Source organism: Notolepis coatsorum (genome assembly GCF_963971535.1).
Source record: "Notolepis coatsorum genome assembly, chromosome: 1".
NCBI classification, from domain to species: Eukaryota; Metazoa; Chordata; class Actinopteri; order Aulopiformes; family Paralepididae; genus Notolepis; species Notolepis coatsorum.
In genome coordinates this window covers 243,751,466-243,772,396 of record NC_140165.1, presented here as the reverse complement: position 1 = coordinate 243,772,396, position 20,931 = coordinate 243,751,466, and the positions used below count along the sequence as shown (strand labels likewise).

Genomic DNA, 20,931 nt, shown 5'->3' with positions numbered 1-20,931 from the left:
GGTTTAAAGGAACAGGCCAACAGTTGGGGAAATTAGCTTACCGTCCGACAAGAAGATAGATACCAGTTTCCTCTCTGTGCGTTCAGTAGAAAAGCTATCTGGCTGCACGTTAGCCTAGCTTAGCACAATGAATGGAAGCGGACATGGCCGGTTATAGAATAGAATAGAATAGAATAGAAAACTTTATTGCCATTTCAACCATGGTTGATTGGGATTTGTCAAGAATATAAGCAATACAATCCCCACAATAAAAGTTTTACACAAACAATTAAAAAGAAAAATACAACAGTACCTAAAATAAATTGCTCAGTGTTCCAGTTTAAAGTGCATATTGCCTTAAAGTGCATGTTGCTGGTGCTAGCCCTTGTTGTGCAAAGTGCCTGTACATTTGTACTTGAGTTCAGGTGACGGACAGCCTCGGGATATGTACTGTTTTTAAAACGGGATGTCCTGCACCTGAGACTTTGGAGTCTTCTGCCAGAGGGAAGGGGGTTAAGAGGTCGTAAGCAGGGTGAGAAGGGTCCCCGATCACCTCTCCCCTTTCCGCCTGATTTGTGTGGCATAAATGGGGAGGTGTTAGTTGGACAATGCCTAGGCTAACCGGCCATGTCCGCTTCCATTCATCCATTCATCCATTCGATACGCTAATTTCCCAAAATGTTGGTGTGTTCTTTTAAGTTGCAGCACTAAGATTGTTCTCATTCATGATAAAAGTGCTTTCAATATTTGCTAAATATTTATATCTTTTTTTTGGGATGAATTTGAGCTGAATATTGTGTTTTTTTTATTTAACATCACACATTTCTTTTGTCAGACGATGTTCTCACTTTAGTCTTTTAGAATACAGGGAGAAAACTGTGGAAGGCATAATTCATTCATAATAATTCATTACATTTATATAGCGCTTTTCTCAGACTCAAAGCGCTTTACAAGGGGTAGGGTTAGGGAAATTGCCTCCTTCACCACCACTGGTAGCACCCAACCTTGGGCTACACAGGTTCAATGGCTGCCATACACTGGCACCCGGTACACATCACACTACACAATGGCTGCCATACACTGGCACCTGGCACACATCACACTACACAATGGCTGCCATACACTGGCACCAGGCACATATCACACTACACAATGGCTGCCATACACTGGCACCTGGCACACATCACACTACACAATGGCTGCCATACACTGGCACCTGGCACACATCACACTACACAATGGCTGCCATACACTGGCACCAGGCACATATCACACTACACAATGACTACCATACACTGGCACCCGGCACACATCACACTACACAATGGCTGCCATACACTGGCACCAGGCACATATCACACTACACAATGACTACCATACACTGGCACCAGGCACATATCACACTACACAATGACTACCATACACTGGCACCAGGCACATATCACACTACACAATGACTACCATACACTGGCACCAGGCACATATCACACTACACAATGACTACCATACACTGGCACCAGGCACACATCACACTACACAATGACTACCATACACTGGCACCAGGCACATATCACACTACACAATGGCTGAACGGCTCAGGAGACAGGGATTGATATCAGCCAATTAAGGGGAAGGGATGATTAGGTGGCCTTGATGTCAGAGACCTGATTCGGAATTTGGCCAGGAACGTCGGGGAACCCTCTACTCTTTACAATAGGCGGCATATGGTTCTTTAACGACCGAGATTCAGTCAGGACCTCGGTTTAGCGTCTCATCCGAAGGAAAGTCAAATTATTGAAAATAATGTTATAGATAGTTGGAACACTGTTTTTTCTATTTATTTCTATCACCAGAGGCCCCACAATATTATATTATGACAATACTAGTCACAATATTGTTAAATTGCGATTTATTACCTATTTTTTTAATCTACTTTTTCTCCTCCTTTTTTCTGTATTTTTCTCCCATCCCAATTTTTTTTTGTCATTATGCCAATCCCCCCCCCCCTACCTGGTCGTTGCGCGCATTTGCCCCCCCCCACTTGCCGGTCTAGGGAGGGTTGATAGATACTATCACATGTCTCTTCCGATACATGTGGAGGCAGCCATCCGCTTCTTTTCACCTGACAGCGAGGACTCTCATTGGTTGAGTGTAACTGAGCAGGCACCCCGACCGACCTGTAGGAGTCGCTGTTTACAACGACCAGGACCCACCCTCAGCGGCTTCCCACCCTCTAACACTGCCAATTGTGTCAGTATGGACGGCCGACCAACCCGGAAGCACCACAGCTGGATTAGATCCCACTGTCTCTGCGGTGGTAGACAGATGCTTAGTCCGCTGCGCTACCCGGCCGCCCCGCGCTATTTATTACTTTTCAACTGCAAATTATGTCTCCAGAGGAAAACTTTTTATTTTATTTAAACATTTTTAACATTGATACTTGGCTATGGATATAATATCGGCACGCAAAATGGTGTGATATTTTCCCTGTATCGAGGGCGGTATTCACTTCAGGACCGACTTAATGTGATGAATTCAATGTGACAGTTACATAATAAATTTTTTCTAAAAGTGAGAAATACATGTCTGAGCAAATACTTTCCCTCTTTTTCCTCCTCTGTTTCTTGCCCATATAAATCGCCCACTGTGAAGTGAAACAGCAATGTAACGTATATCGCCCTCTGGAAGCGGGAACAAGTGAGGGAGGGAGCGATGGAGGGAGGGAGCGAGGGGGGGAGCGAGGGAGGGAGGGAGGGAGCAAGTGAGGGAGGGAGCAATGGAGAGAGGGAGGGAGCGAGGGAGGGAGCTAGCAAGGGAGGGAGCGATGGAGAGAGGGAGGGAGGGAGCGATGTACGGAGGATCGATGGAGGGAGCTAGCAAGGGAGGGAGCGAGGGAGAGAGAGACGTGTAAGCGGAGTTGTTGTGGAGGTTTGCTGTGCGGAGCCCGGAGAGTTCCAGGGTAGAGAGGTGAGCCTCCCCGCCGGCTCACAGCAGGCCAAGCCAAACTGCACACTCTGAGGCTAGAGAGAGGAGGCCGCCATGCCCTTCATGTGGAAACACAAGGAACATTAGACCATTATCTGGTGGGAGGGGCCGACATGGCTGGGGTGTTGTACAGGGAGGGGCCTGGATACAGGGAGGGGAGGGGCCTGGCAACACTACAGGGAGGGGCCTGGTGTACAGGGAGGGGCCTGGATACACTACATGGAGGGGCCTGGAGACAGGGAGGGGAGGGGCCTGGATAAACTACAGGGAGGGGCCTGGTGTACAGGGAGGGGCCTGGAGACACTACAGGGAGGGGCCTGGACACAGGGAGGGGCCTGGATACACTACAGGGAGGGGCCTGGAGACAGGGAGTAGAGGGGCCTGGAGACATTACAGGGAGGGGCCTGGTGTACAGGGAGGGGCCTGGAGACACTACAGGGAGGGGCCTGGACACAGGGAGGGGCCTGGATACACTACAGGGAGGGGCCTGGAGACACTACAGGGAGGGGCCTGGAGACACTACAGGGAGGGGCCTGGAGACACTACAGGGAGGGGCCTGGAGACAGGGAGGGGCCTGGAGACACTACAACACACTACAACACATGTAGACACACTACAACACACTACAACACATGTAGACACACTACAACACACTACAACACACTCCAACACATGGAGACACACTACAACACACTACAACACACTCCAACACATGGAGACACACTACAGCACACTACAACACACTACAACACACTACAACACACTACAACACACTACAACACACTCCAACACATGGAGACACACTACAACACATGGAGACACACTACAACACACTACAACACACTACAACACACTACAACACATGGAGACACACTACAACACACTACAACACATGGAGACACACTACAACACACTACAACACACTACAACACATGAAGACACACTACAACACACTACAACACACTCCAACACATGGAGACACACTACAACACACTACAACACACTACAACACACTACAACACACTACAACACATGTAGACACATGTAGACACACTACAACACACTACAACACACTACAACACACTACAACACATGGAGACACACTACAACACACTACAACACACTACAACACATGGAGACACATGAAGACACACTACAACACACTCCAACACATGGAGACACACTACAACACACTACAACACACTACAACACACTACAACACACTACAACACACTACAACACATGAAGACACACTACAACACATGAAGACACACTACAACACACTACAACACACTACAACACACTACAACACACTACAACACACTACAACACATGGAGACACACTACAACACACTACAACACACTACAACACACTACAACACACTACAACACACTACAACACACTACAACACACTACAACACATGGAGACACACTACAACACACTACAACACACTACAACACACTACAACACACTACAACACATGGATACACACTACAACACACTACAACACATGGAGACACACTACAACACACTACAACACACTACAACACATGGAGACACACTACAACACACTACAACACACTACAACACACTACAACACATGGAGACACACTACAACACACTACAACACACTACAACACACTACAACACACTACAACACATGGAGACACACTACAACACACTACAACACACTACAACACACTACAACACACTACAACACATGGAGACACACTACAACACACTACAACACATGGAGACACACTACAACACACTACAACACATGGAGACACACTACAACACATGGAGACACACTACAACACATGGAGACACATGGAGACACACACTACAACACACTACAACACACTACAACACACTACAACACATGGATACACACTACAACACACTACAACACACTACAACACACTACAACACATGGAGACACATGTATACACACTACAACACACTACAACACACTACAACACACTACAACACATGGATACACACTACAACACACTACAACACACTACAACACACTACAACACATGTATACACACTACAACACACTACAACACACTACAACACACTACAACACACTACAACACATGGAGACACATGGAGACACACTACAACACACTACAACACACTACAACACACTACAACACATGGAGACACACTACAACACACTACAACACATTACAACACATGGAGACACACTACAACACACTACAACACACTACAACACATGGAGACACATGGAGACACATGGAGACACACTACAACACACTACAACACACTACAACACACTACAACACACTACAACACACTACAACACATGGATACACACTACAACACACTACAACACACTACAACACACTACAACACATGGAGACACATGTATACACACTACAACACACTACAACACACTACAACACACTACAACACACTACAACACACTCCAACACATGGAGACACACTACAGCACACTACAACACACTACAACACACTACAACACATGGAGACACACTACAACACACTACAACACATGGATACACACTACAACACACTACAACACATGGAGACACACTACAACACACTACAACACACTACAACACACTACAACACACTACAACACATGGAGACACATGGAGACACACTACAACACATGGAGACACACTACAACACACTACAACACACTACAACACACTACAACACATGGAGACACACTACAACACACTACAACACACTACAACACACTACAACACACTACAACACACTACAACACACTACAACACACTACAACACACTACAACACACTACAACACACTACAACACATGGAGACACACTACAACACACTACAACACACTACAACACACTACAACACACTACAACACATGGAGACACACTACAACACACTACAACACACTACAACACACTACAACACACTACAACACATGGATACACACTACAACACACTACAACACACTACAACACATGGAGACACATGGAGACACACTACAACACACTACAACACACTACAACACACTACACCACACTACAGCACACTACAACACACTACAACACATGTAGACACACTACAACACACTACAACACACTACAACACACTACAACACACTACAACACATGGAGACACACTACAACACACTACAACACACTACAGCACACTACAACACACTACAACACATGTAGACACACTACAACACACTACAACACACTACAACACACTACAACACATGGAGACACACTACAACACATGGAGACACACTACAACACACTACAACACATGGAGACACACACTACAACACACTACAACACATGGAGACACACACTACAACACACTACAACACATGGAGACACACACTTTAGACTGTTTTCTTTATACGTTTTTCTTTTTCTTTCTTTCTACCACAAGACGCGGCCACTGATGGGTCCATGGGACTTGGATAAGTCCTGTGGACCCAACTCTGGCCACTGACCACATGAGCGAACGGGTACATACGCACACAATACACGGCCACTGATGGATCCATGGGACTTGGTAAAGCACTATGGACCCAACTATGACCACTGATAAAAACGTAACTACACTAGCATTATAAGACCTAAACATTGCTACCTACCATACAAGTGCATTGGTTTAGTGCACTTCCGGTTGCCACTGAGCGGAAATGTTTGTGCGGACCTGTTCTCCCAAACTGGTAAGCAAATGACTGTTTTTACGTTATTTTCATTTTTACGTTACTATTATTATTATTATTATTTTTTTTTTAAACATTGATCTTAACTGATCACTATGACTTTATTGCTTTTATCGTTATATATGCCTATAATTGTGTACAGCACTTTGAGCTACATGACATGTATGAAAGGTGCTTTATAAATACTTACTTACTTACTTACTTACTTACACTACAACACAAAAATCACCCTTTTTATTTCATCACATATTACGGGCTGTAAGAGAGAACAGATGAAGACTGCTAAGATGAAACTTAAACGTGTAACCTGAATTGACTGTTCAATTGGCAGTATTAGTGGATTTAAGCGGCTTTGATTTCTAAGTGTTATATCAAGCCCATCTACTATTATTATTATTACTACTACTCTATCTGAGATTGGGCTCTTAGCAGCCAACCAGAGTGTGGTTGGCTCACACAGGCTCACTATCTGCTCTCTGCATTTGACTCATGCATTACAGATATAATCCTTATTATGTTAAGAGCGATGCACTGCTCTGTTGTTCTATTAAGTGTTATGAGCGATGCTCTGTTGTAAATGTTATTGTATATTTTTATTGAACTATTTGATCACACGTTTTACTCCGTCTATTCTATTTTATTATTTGTATTACTGAATGACACCGTAAACAGAGAGGCCTATTGGGACGCTAGATCCTAATGTGACACACTGTGATTTACCTCACCCTGCTACCTCTCTATCTTTTTTTATGCTCGCTTATGCCTGTCTTTTTTTTTTACTGCTGTGAAGCACTTTGAACTGCAATTTCTGTATGAAAAGTGCTATACAAATAAAGTGTATTATTATTTTACTTGCGAGGCCCTGAGTGCGGGAAAAAAACATATCTGAGATATTTCAAAGTTGGCACTAGTTGTCCCGGCGCTCTCGCACCAGCCAGCACACGCAGCACGACACAGAGCGAGGAGTGCTGACTCACCAAGACGCCTCCAGGCCTCGTTGGGTTCAGGAATATCGACTAGACACACACACACACACACACACACACACACACTGGGCCTGCCTCTGGTTAATGGTTGACCTAACGGCAGGTCTGCTGACCCGCTGCACGCTGGGCCCGCTTTGATCCTGACGTCGTAAACACCGAACACCGACCTCAGCCTGGTGATGGGGCCACGGGGTTATCAACACACACACACACACTCACACACACACACACACACACACACACACACACACACACACACACACACACACACACACCTACACGCACACACACAGACGGCAGGGTGATAAAGTCTCCTGTCAGGTGGGCGGAGGGACGCTTGGTTATCTGTCTCCGAGCGGCCAAACATGCGGCTGGCTGTCAGTGACCCGGGGCCAGGTACACACACCAGCTGATAGCAGGAGGACCAGCACCGAGAGAGAGGCCTCCACCTGACCAGAGAGAGAGGCCTCTACCTGACCAGAGAGACCTTAGAGAGGCCTCCACCTGACCAGAGAGAGAGGCCTCCACCTGACCAGAGAGAGAGGCCTCCACCTGACCAGAGAGAGAGGCCTCCACCTGACCAGAGAGAGAGGCCTCCACCTGACCAGAGAGAGAGGCCTCCACCTGACCAGAGAGACCTTAGAGAGGCCTCCACCTGACCAGAGAGAGAGGCCTCCACCTGACCAGAGAGACCTTAGAGAGGCCTCCACCTGACCAGAGAGACCTTAGAGAGGCCTCCACCTGACCAGAGAGAGAGGCCTCCACCTGACCAGAGAGAGAGGCCTCCACCTGACCAGAGAGAGAGGCCTCCACCTGACCAGAGAGAGAGGCCTCCACCTGACCAGAGAGACCTTAGAGAGGCCTCCACCTGACCAGAGAGAGAGGCCTCCACCTGACCAGAGAGAGAGGCCTCCACCTGACCAGAGAGAGAGGCCTCCACCTGACCAGAGAGACCTTAGAGAGGCCTCCACCTGACCAGAGAGAGAGGCCTCCACCTGACCAGAGAGAGAGGCCTCCACCGGACCAGAGAGAGAGGCCTCCACCTGACCAGAGAGAGAGGCCTCCACCTGACCAGAGAGAGAGGCCTCCACCTGACCAGAGAGAGAGGCCTCCACCTGACCAGAGAGAGAGGCCTCCACCTGACCAGAGAGAGAGGCCTCCACCTGACCAGAGAGAGAGGCCTCCACCTGACCAGAGAGACCTTAGAGAGGCCTCCACCTGACCAGAGAGAGAGGCCTCCACCTGACCAGAGAGAGAGGCCTCCACCTGACCAGAGAGAGAGGCCTCCACCTGACCAGAGAGAGAGGCCTCCACCTGACCAGAGAGAGAGGCCTCCACCTGACCAGAGAGACCTTAGAGAGGCCTCCACCTGACCAGAGAGAGAGGCCTCCACCTGACCAGAGAGAGAGGCCTCCACCTGACCAGAGAGAGAGGCCTCCACCTGACCAGAGAGAGAGGCCTCCACCTGACCAGAGAGAGAGGCCTCCACCTGACCAGCACCACCTCAGAGTAGTTGGGGACAAACTCGGGCAGCCCCGGCTTGTCATGGTGCTGTCACTCAGTCCCCCAATAATTCCTTTATTCCCCCCCGTTGGGGAAATCCGGGCATCATAGTGGCATACAATGGTAAATGGTGTTTTTATATAGCAGCTTTTATCCAAAGCGCTTTACAATTTGTTCCTCACATTCACTCACACATTGACACACCGACGGCGGAGGCGACCATGCACATCGGGAGCAATTAGGGGTTAAGTGTCTTGCTCAAGGACATTTCGACACACTGCCCGGGAGGAGTGGGAATCGAACCGGGAACCTTCTGATTACCAGACAACCGCTCTACCTCCTGAGCCACTGTCGCCCCGTGGAATTTGAATCTGAATATATACTATGAGTAGTACAAGTAGTAATAAACGGGGGGCGGCCAGGTAGCGCAGCGGACTAAGCATCTGTCTACCACCGCAGAGACAGTGGGATCGAATCCAGCTGTGGTGCTTCCGGGTTGGTCGGCCGTCCATACTGACACAATTGGCATGTGGTAGACTTCAGGGCTCCCTAGACCGGCAAGTGGGGGGCAAATGTGCGCAACGACCAGGAAGGGGAGGGGGGAATTGGCATAACGACTAAATTGGGATGGGAGAATAATACAGAAAAAATAGGAGGAGAAAAAGTAGATTAAAAAAAAAGTTATAATAAACGGTATAAATAAGGTACCCTAACTGGCACGATATACGTCATACATCATCCCCATCTACTGTAGTAATACAGGGAAACCGTGTAGAGGAGGACATGGGACAGACACTGTGGCTCTTCTTCTGCGAGGGATGGGCATCGGTTTTCACATTTCAAATGGTCGTTAAATGATAAAAAATAATCAAATAGTTTATGCAAATACCATTTTGTCTCAATTTTTTATTTTTTTTTACCTTAGTCTTTACCGGCACCTACACTGTGTAGTGCATTGAGAGGGGACCATATTAACTGTTACACTGCTGAACGGCATGCTGGGTGCAGACACCTACACTGTGTAGTGCATTGAGAGGGGACCCTATTAACTGTTACACTGCTGAACGGCATGCTGGGTACAGACACCTACACTGTGTAATGTATTGAGAGGGGACCCTATTAACTGTTACACTGCTGAACGGCATGCTGGGTGCAGACACCTACACTGTGTAATGTATTGAGAGGGGACCATATTAACTGTTACACTGCTGAACGGCATGCTGGGTGCAGACACCTACACTGTTTAATGTATTGAGAGGGGACCCTATTAACTGTTACACTGCTGAACGGCATGCTGGGTACAGACACCTACACTGTGTAATGTATTGAGAGGGGACCATATTAACTGTTACACTGCTGAACGGCATGCTGGGTACAGACACCTACACTGTGTAATGTATTGAGAGGGGACCATATTAACTGTTACACTGCTGAACGGCATGCTGGGTGCAGACACCTACACTGTGTAATGTATTGAGAGGGGACCATATTAACTGTTACACTGCTGAACGGCATGCTGGGTGCAGACACCTACACTGTGGAGTGCATTGAGAGGGGACCATATTAACTGTTACACTGCTGAACGGCATGCTGGGTGCAGACACCTACACTGTGTAATGTATTGAGAGGGGACCATATTAACTGTTACACTGCTGAACGGCATGCTGGGTGCAGACACCTACACTGTGTAGTGCATTGAGAGGGGACCCTATTAACTGTTACACTGCTGAACGGCATGCTGGGTACAGACACCTACACTGTGTAATGTATTGAGAGGGGACCATATTAACTGTTACACTGCTGAACGGCATGCTGGGTACAGACACCTACACTGTGTAATGTATTGAGAGGGGACCATATTAACTGTTACACTGCTGAACGGCATGCTGGGTGCAGACACCTACACTGTTTAATGTATTGAGAGGGGACCCTATTAACTGTTACACTGCTGAACGGCATGCTGGGTGCAGACACCTACACTGTGTAATGTATTGAGAGGGGACCATATTAACTGTTACACTGCTGAACGGCATGCTGGGTGCAGACACCTACACTGTGGAGTGCATTGAGAGGGGACCCTATTAACTGTTACACTGCTGAACGGCATGCTGGGTGCAGACACCTACACTGTTTAATGTATTGAGAGGGGACCATATTAACTGTTACACTGCTGAACGGCATGCTGGGTGCAGACACCTACACTGTGTAGTGTATTGAGAGGGGACCCTCTTAACTGTTACACCGCTGAACGGCATGCTGGGTACAGACACCCAGACACCTACACTGTGTAGTGCATTGCGAGGGGACCCTATTAACTGTTACACCGCTGAACGGCATGCTGGGTACAGACACCTACACTGTGGAGTGCATTGCGAGGGGACCCTATTAACTGTTACACCGCTGAACAGCATGCTGGGTACAGACACCTACACTGTGTAGTGCATTGCGAGGGGACCCTATTAACTGTTACACCGCTGAACGGCATGCTGGGTACAGACACCTACACTGTGTAGTGCATTGCGAGGGGACCCTATTAACTGTTACACCGCTGAACAGCATGCTGGGTACAGACACCTACACTGTGTAGTGCATTGCGAGGGGACCCTATTAACTGTTACACCGCTGAACGGCATGCTGGGTACAGACACCTACACTGTGGAGTGCATTGCGAGGGGACCCTATTAACTGTTACACCGCTGAACAGCATGCTGGGTACAGCTCGCTAGCTAGCCAGGCAACATAACAGAAAAGAAAGATGAAGAAAGAGAGACCAGATATGTTACATTGTAGCAATGTTTTGTACGTCTGCCGTGTTGTTTCACTAAGTTCACACATTTCAAGCATCAGGATGTTCAGTTTCCCAATATCTAAACACTGTTAGCAATGGAGGAGGGTTCGATTAGTCATCCAATAGTTCCCAGTGACTATCGAATAGCAATATTGTGAGTTTTTCCCATCCCTACTTCAGATTCAGATTTATTTGCTAGATGCAACAAGTACAATGGAATTCTTACTCTCTGTGTGCTCCACAGCATAAAGGAATAAAAAGCAACAATTAACAGAATAAAAAAGCAGGTATTTATATACAATATACAATTTATTGGCGGTATGTGCAATAACATAAGTACAAATAAGTACAGATGCAGCCATTATGACTAAGTAAATTACAATTGAAAATTGTTGTGTTGGACCCCATACAACTAAGTAGGGCTGGATGAGTAATCGAGTTTGAATTTCAATCACGATCATGAGAACAAGATAATCGAGATAAAACGTAGACGGAGAGTGCGCTCTGCCCCTCCTCCCAAAGCCCAAACAGTAGCCTCAGCTCGTGTCGAGAGGGAGGAGGAGCAAGAGGAGGGAGGAGGAGGATGAGGGAGGAGGAGTTGGAGGGAGGAGGAGCAGGAGGAGGTGGAGGAGGAGCAGGAGGAGGAGGAGGAGGAGGTGGAGGAGGAGCAGGAGGAGGAGCAGGAGGAGGTGGAGGAGGAGCAGGAGGAGGAGGAGGGAGGAGGAAGTTGGCGTGTTTCCAGTCATTTTCAAACGTCTTCACTAACTCGTATTGATATATAAAAAAAAAAAAAAAAAACACGAGTCGTCAATATCAATCAAAATAATTGGTGATGATGATTTTGGCCATCATCAAGCAGCCCTACCACTAAGTCGGTCCAGTGAGGTGGAAGGTATGCGCTCCGCGTTGCAGAGAAGCGCCTGATTCATCTGCAGACGGCGTCACTGTGACCTGGCTTAGAGGGGGGGGGGGGGGGGGGGGGGGGGGGGGGGGGCTTCTACACAATTGCTCTAATAAAAAACGGGTGCTTCTATCACAACAACGCTCATCAGACCTTCTGTCCAGGACATCAAAGAGACCCACCAGACTCCACGTACCTCTGGCAGGGACGTGTCTCCGCCCTCGTGCCCCGTCTCTTCCGTTCAGTCCCGTCTCCGCGCGTCCCTCTCTTCTTCTCCTCTGTCCTTATCCCGCTCTCCATCGGCCCGGCATTCCTGTCATTCCGTCGGCGTTCCTCTCAGGTGAACGGAGCTCCCCTAATCTCCCTAATCAGTGTCACTGATAAAAACCCACACAGACACTTTGAACACACCTCTCCGTCTGGCATGTGTCTGTCTGACTGTCAGGGATGTCATCAGGTCTTCTGCCAACAGGGGTGGAAGGGAGCGCTCCCCCCCCCCCCCCCCCCACCCCCCCCCCCGTGTCTGGAATCTGCAGGTCAGGCTGACCTGTGTGTGTGTGTGTGTGTGTGTGTGTGGTGCGCGTGCGTCCGTCACATGCTAGCCAGATAAAACCGCAGACACTGTTACATTCCGACCTTATTAAGATATAACATAATCTCTGGAGATATCTGTGAGGACCTGTCACACACACACACACACCCGCTCACGCTCACACACCTTGGCTCACACACACACACACACACCCTCTCACACACACACACACACACACACACACACACACACACACACCCTCTCACGCTCGCACACCTTGGCTCGGATGATAATCCCCTATCAGATCGCGGTCCGACGAAGTGGACATTTGACAGCAAAGAGCCAAGAGGCACGTTTACAGTAGAGCTGGACGCGCCGCGACAGGAGCATTATGGCCCGTTAGACACACAGAGCAGCCTTTCTGCAGCCTGGGGCAGCGTGATGAGCCCAGCCAGGGGTCAGCTGAGGGGGCCGCCTGGTATGTGAAGGATGCCCCCATTAGCTGTCACTGCTGGGGACAATTACCCAGTCCTGCCTGGCTATACATGAAAACGTCCTGCAGGTACACACTGTACTGTCTGTCTGACTGAGCTGTCTGACTGTCTGAGCTGTCTGTCTGTCTGTCTGTCTGTCTGTCTGTCTGTCTGTCTGAGCTGTCTGTCTGAGCTGTCTGTCTGTCTGAGCCGTCTGTCTGTCTGACTGACTGTCTGAGCTGTCTGTCTGACTGGCTGTCTGTCTGACTGTCTGACTGACTGACTGACTGACTGACTGACTGACTGACTGACTGACTGACTGACTGACTGACTGTCTGACTGACTGACTGACTGACTGTCTGACTGACTGACTGACTGACTGACTGACTGACTGACTGACTGTCTGACTGACTGACTGACTGACTGACTGACTGACTGACTGACTGACTGTCTGACTGACTGACTGACTGACTGACTGACTGACTGACTGACTGACTGACTGACTGACTGACTGACTGAGCTGTCTGACTGACTGACTGACTGACTGACTGAGCTGTCTGACTGACTGAGCTGTCTGTCTGACTGCCTGCTATGGAGATGGACATTCCTTCTCAAACAATCCCTCTCTATCCTAATCTGCTGTTTTTTCTGTCCCCCTCTACATATTTCTTATAAATCTGTTTATTCAAATTAACACATTTCACAAAAAGATTACAGAAAGTTAAACACCCACAACCCTCCTGCCCTCCCCCCATCTCCCCACCCCCACACTGCCCCAGATCCCCACCCCCACCCCCCAATCCCAGGACACCCATCCCCCTCACACCTTACCATTTGTATTATGTATGTATTCAGTTTATTTCTCAGGTAGCCTGCATATTGATGAACATGTACATGTAAACATGTGAGAATTAGCCAAAAGGCAGATTTCCATCCATAAAAAGTCCCTTTATTTCCATTCAGCCTGATGGAGGCGTGTCACGTCGGCCCCCAGTCACTCGTTAATGTTCTCTCACCTCTGTCTCCAGGGTCCTTTGTTACTTTCTCTCTCTCTCTCTCTCCCTCACCTCTATTGTCCTGGTCTCTCTGTGTCGGCTGTCCTGCATGTCTGACATGCTTGGAGAGATGCTATCTGCGTCTGGAGTGTTTGTTCCCTCTGAGTCAGGCAGAGTTTGGCAAGCCCAACAGCCGTGATTATCCCTCTCCACAGAAGTCATCGGCACCATCTTTGTCAAAGACAGATAAAAACAGAGAACTCTTCTTGTTGAGATAAAAGTTATTCTCTAATCCTGTTGCCTCGGCCGAACTATGGCACAGTGCTTCAAAAAGACAGATTTAGTTTTGTATGAATCTTTGTGACATTTCACATGTTTTTTTTGTTAGTTCATGACTTGAGGGTGTTCATGTTATCAAAAATGGATCCGACTGTCCTCTAAAGCCTAAAGATAAAGATATTCCTTTATTGATCCCCTTAGGGAAATTTGTCATAGCAGCATGGGGGAGATGTACTGGTATGGGCAGGGTAATGGTAGAAAATACATAAATATAGGGAGTAAAATGAAATCTGAATATAAAAATATGCGAAAAATAAACAATAAAGTAAACCCCAAAACGTGAATCAATGCCAATGAATGCTTAATACATTTTGTTATAACTTTGATTATCCACTGATACTTACTACTGAAACTTCAAAGCCAAAACAATTATAATTGGGATAGTCCTGTACCTTTCATACTTTAACCCATGGAATATTAAGTGTCTTTGTTTTGCCTTCTGTGCTGTTCTGCGTTAACCACGTTGTGACCTGTGAGGCTTGAACCAGCTCCATGCGGCTTGAAAGCTTGAAGCGGCTCCAAAATGATGTGATGGCTGTACATTTTGTGTACCAGTATTGTATGTGATTTTAGATTGTCTAATAAATTCAATCAATCAATCCAGGGGATCCCCAGAAATATGGGGACTAATTTAATTTCACTATATTTTATTCACTAGTTAACACTACGAGAGAACACATGTGACATGTGACTATCACCTACAGTACAGTATAGAGAAATCTGTGGAATTCTAAACTAAATAATATCTCACAACAAATATCTTCTCAAATGTGGGTCCTTGTCCTTCTATTGTGTATCGATTTGGAAGTCCTTGACGTGACTAAGTTCAGAAACCACTGACTTAAAGAAATCACGTCCGACTCTGTAAGGCGAGACAGTACCCCCTAATACTGTAATGTATAAACTAAGAAAAAACATATTGCAAGTTTTCTGAATTTTATGTTTATATATGCAAATGAGGCACTTCCTCATTAAATATGCAAACATTTATATATTGCCAAGACACGAATCACCAACATGGATAATGCCAAATTCAAAAACTTGGTTTCATTTTGTTGATACATTCAAAATGAAACTTTTTCCAGAAGGGATTGTGTCTATGTCAGCGCATACATCAGGAAATACTGTCTACTGTCATAAAAAAAAATTCACGATTTTCACCTACTTTTGGTATAAAATGTACTATAAACCCGGCTATGAATGATGTATCAACAAACCCGTCTGTAATTAGAAGCAGGATATGGATGGGAAGAAATGTGGTAAGTTTGGTGGAGTTCCATGTCTTTGTGTGTAAGTAAAATGCATAAAAACTCGTTTTTGAGAAAACGCCCTCAAAGACAATGTTCTGTATTGTGATCTATGGACACAATCAGACAAAATGAAGTAAAATAAACAACTAATTGTCTGTTTTCTATATTTTATTGCCACTAGTTTGAAATAAGACATGTTAAGGAAGCAAAATATAACAAAATCTATCATAGAAAAAAAAGCAAAAAGGCGATTTCGGGGGTCTCGCCTTAAACGAGTGCATATGCCACTAAGCCACTCGCTTTTGGGCACAACCGCTAACTCTCAAAAAAATTCTACTGCGTTCTGGAATCTCAAAACAACTTGGGGGGGGGGGGGGGGGGGGCCATCCCCTTCAAAGATTACATATGTCAAACCCAAGGCTGCCCGTTTGGTCCATCGCATGTGAGTGAGCTCTGTGTGAAACCACCAGTTGTGAGACGCGTGCCCGGGACGGTGGTGCAGGGCGAGGCCCTCGCAGAGAGAGAGAGAGAGAGAGAGAGAGAGAGAGAGAGAGAGAGAGAGAGAGAGAGAGTACTAAACCAGATGGGAGACAGTTGCGTCAGTGCAGACATCGTGGCGCACACCGACTGTCCATCTTGTTAATTGCCCTCACCCTGTGTCTTTCAAACCTTTTGTCCGACCGTCGCTTTGACCCCATTGTTTGGCGAGCGCTGTGACCTGAAGCAGGTCCTGCCCTGTGGGCTCTGGCCCCTCTCGCTCCCCTGTGCGACCCCTCTGCTGCCTCCACTCACTCCTCCTGGTTGATGGTGTACAAGTTGTTTGCCCGATGGTGAACGGGACGTGCCGTGATGCTGGAACAAAAGTCTTAACAAGAAATATGATTGTTCCCCAAATCAAGACTTAATCCTCATTGTGTTCAGTTTGTTGGAGGGTTAACTTTCAACAGAACACATTAATATATCATTTTCTTGACTAAATAATCCCTTCTCTCTCTCTCTCTCTCTCTCTTCTCTCTCTATCTCTCTCTCTCTCTCTCTCTCTCTCTCTCTCAATTCAATTCAAGTGGCTTTAATGGCATGACGCAGCTTGTACATGTTGCCAAAGCAAATGGTTGATAACATAAGCATGGATTACAAAACAGATATTAATGTCATAGTACATACAAAAATTATCATCATGAAATAGAACATAAAATATTACGGCATAAACATGTCAGGTGACTGTCACTCACTGTCCCTCAGTCTATGGCAGGCAGCAACATAGGCCTTTTGTTATTAGTTCAAATTTTTTAAAATGCGTTTCTCTAATATATTTATATTTTTCACATTTGGTGAGGAAGTGCAACTCAGTTTCAGGCTCACTGAGGATGCAATGACAGCACAGCCTTTGCTCTGCAGGAAGCCAGGTTTTCCTGTGCCTCCCCTTTTCAACAGCGAGGCTGTGCTCACTCAGTCTGTATTTTGCCACGGTTATTTTTAGTTGTTGATCAGTCACCATGCTCAAATAATCTCCTATGGTGTACTGTCGATTTAGAGCCAGATAGCACTGCATTTTGCTCTGTGCTTTTGTTTGCGTTTTCCAATAGGTGATTTAGTTTTGTTTTAGCTGTGTAGTAATTTGATTTATTCTGATTGGTGATGTGTTCTGTTCCTGGGGTGTGTTAAGAGAGCAGGTTTGTGGACTCAGCCTCAGGACCAGCTGGGTAAGGGGGTTCCTGATGCTCCTCAGCTCTTGGCACTGCAGGGCTTGATAGTGGTACGAGAGGGGGTCACTTCGTTTTAGGTGTGTCCACAATTTAATCTCTTCTTTCTCTACCTCTGTTACTACACTTCCCCTGTTACTAGGTCCAGGACATGGTCTTCAGTCAGTATAACCTCCTCTCTGTTTGACCCTGCTGGTCCAGGATCAGTATAACCTCCTCTCTGCTTGACCCTGCTGGTCCAGGATCAGTATAACCTCCTCTCTGCTTGACCCTGCTGGTCCAGGATCAGTATAACCTCCTCTCTGTTTGACCCTGCTGGTCCAGGATCAGTATAACCTCCTCTCTGCTTGACCCTCAGGTGCAGGACATGGTCTTCAGTCAGGACAGCCGCTGGGTGACCGTCAGCACGCTGCGCGGCACCTCGCACGTCTTCCCCATCAACCCGTACGGCGGCGCGCCGTGCGCCCGCACCCACATGTCGCCGCGCGTGGTCAACCGCATGTCTCGCTTCCAGAAGAGCGCCGGCCTGGAGGAGATCGAGCTGGAGCTCAACCGGGCCGGAGGAGGAGGAGGCGGAGGAGGAGGCATGGGCGGAGGAGGAGGATGCGTGGGCGGAGGAGGGATAGGAGGACGCTGCAGCCCCATCCCCGGGCTCTCCAGCAGCCCCTCGGGCTCCCCGCTGCACGGTGAGAAGGGGGGGGGTCACTCTGCCTGCCTGTGACCCACCTGTTTCAGAGGGCCTGTCGGCTTCATCTTAGCACCGTCTTAACCCTTTCACTACCACACTACCAAAGGGTTAACCATCTGTAGTGTGGTAGTGAAAGGTTAACCTTCTGTAATGTGCTAGTGAAAGGGTTAATAGGGGGGCGACAGTGGCTCAGAAGATAGAGCGGTCGTCTGGTAATCAGACAGTCCCTGGTTAGATTCCGGCTCCTCCCGGCAGCGTGTCGATGTGTCCTTGAGCAAGGCACTTAACGATGTGTAGGTTGGCACCCTGCATGGCTGCCTCCGCAATCGATGTGTGAGTGAATGTGGGTGAATGTGAGGCATAAGTTGTAAAGCGCTTTGGATAAAAGCGCTATAGATGCAGTCCGTTTACCACCCTATTTCAGAAGATCTTTTCATCCGTTTTTCCATTAAAGGTATGGTTTTATTTATTAGGACATTAGAATCTCCGCCTGCTTGTGGCTGATTCAGGATCTGTGAATCTGCTGACGAGGTGGCTGTTCGTTCCCAAGCGTTACCTAAATGTTTACTGTGAGCGATTTGTAGTGCCAAAGTTCCCTCGGGATGAATAAAGTATTTCTATTCTGTTCTATATTCAGTGCACACTATAGAAACACAACACTGCTTAGCAGGCTCAGTTATTTGCTTTTTAATGTAAGGATTTAGCCACTGTAAGGTCATTCTCTAGATATGTCGGTATGTAAATAGTAATCCTATGTAATCCTGTGCTTAAACCTGTGTTTATATCCTTTTTATATCTGTTTTAGTTCATACGGTTCTTTTATTATCTATCTTTGATGTCCTTATTCACATTCCCTTCCAACCGTTGTCATGTAATCCTGTTGAAAGTGAAAAAAATCAAGTTCTATTATCCACACAAATCTCTCTATATCTTTCCATATGTAGGGTATTGGGTGTTAACCCTTTCACTACCACACAACCGAAGGTTAACCCTTTTCACTACCACACTACAACGGGTTAACCTTCTGTAGTGTGGTAGTGAAAGTGTTAACCCTTTGTCGTGTGGCAGTGAAAGGGTTAACCTGCTGCATTGTCACAGCGAAATGGTTAACCCTTTGCCGTGTGGCAGTGAAAGGGTTAAAACAGAAGCGTTATTCAGAGTCCTATTGATTGGCGGCCTAAACCCTGTGGCTCCCTGCGTGAGTGGAGCGGAGGGCGATGACTGGGGAGAGAACCCGTTGCTCCTCAACAGAGATCTAGTTTGGAGGAGAGGAGAGGAGAGGAGAGGAAGTGCGTCTGGCAGGCAGACGGCTAATCTACAGAGATAACCCTGATGATAACAAAACACATGTCATGTAGACTTTCATCCACCACATGTAGGGACTAGAATATAGAGATAATTCACAGCAGTTACGACCGCCAGTCAGGCTACGTTCACACTGCAAAGGCCAAAGTGACCCAAATCCCATATTTTATTTTGCTCATGTGACAGATCTGATAATTATTTTAATTATTTTTTTTACAAAAGTGTGAACAGCACAAATCACATGGAATCTGATCTTTTCAATTCTGATTTGGGACACTTTCTGTCAGCCTCTGTTTATCGACATCAACAAGCCATCGAAACTGCCGATCGAAACCAAAAGCCACTCCCCCCGCCACTGTAGTTATTTTTACGTTGAGCGAGGAAATACAGTTGGACTTAGTTAACAATAATTAACACATTTACAAGTCGTATTACATTTTGCAAATAAGGAAACGGATGGAGAACATTTCAAAGCACTAGAAATGGCAAATATCTAATTTTGACCTATTACTGAATGGTGCAACGTTTACGGCGATTCTGAAGATTCCTCCCTTGCGCGGTATGGCGGGTTAGGTCACATGATGTGGTCCTGATTCAGATACAGGTCTGACCTTTTGCAATGCGACCTCAGTCTGAACAAGTCATGCAACTTTTTACGTCACTCTATATTGACATTCTTTGTGATGTCGGTCAATTCAGGAGCGTGACCAGTTCACACTGAAATCTGATATTGGCCACATTTATAAAAAAAAATAAGATATATATAAAAAAAATTATTATAATAA

General features: G+C 46.8%; 1 protein-coding gene across 1 annotated transcript in view; it reads left to right on the top strand.

The window, feature by feature from the left end:
* Positions 1-18,874, top strand: part of LOC311224507 (uncharacterized protein) — a gene marked incomplete at both ends in the record, with an annotated part of 52,543 nt that extends 33,669 nt beyond the window's left edge. The window contains 2 exons of the mRNA XM_084309528.1: positions 13,107-13,201; positions 18,512-18,874. Coding sequence (XP_084165654.1) covers positions 13,107-13,201; positions 18,512-18,874 — 458 coding nt within the window. The remainder of the gene's footprint in view (positions 1-13,106; positions 13,202-18,511) is intronic.
* Positions 18,875-20,931: the final 2,057 nt, after the last annotated feature.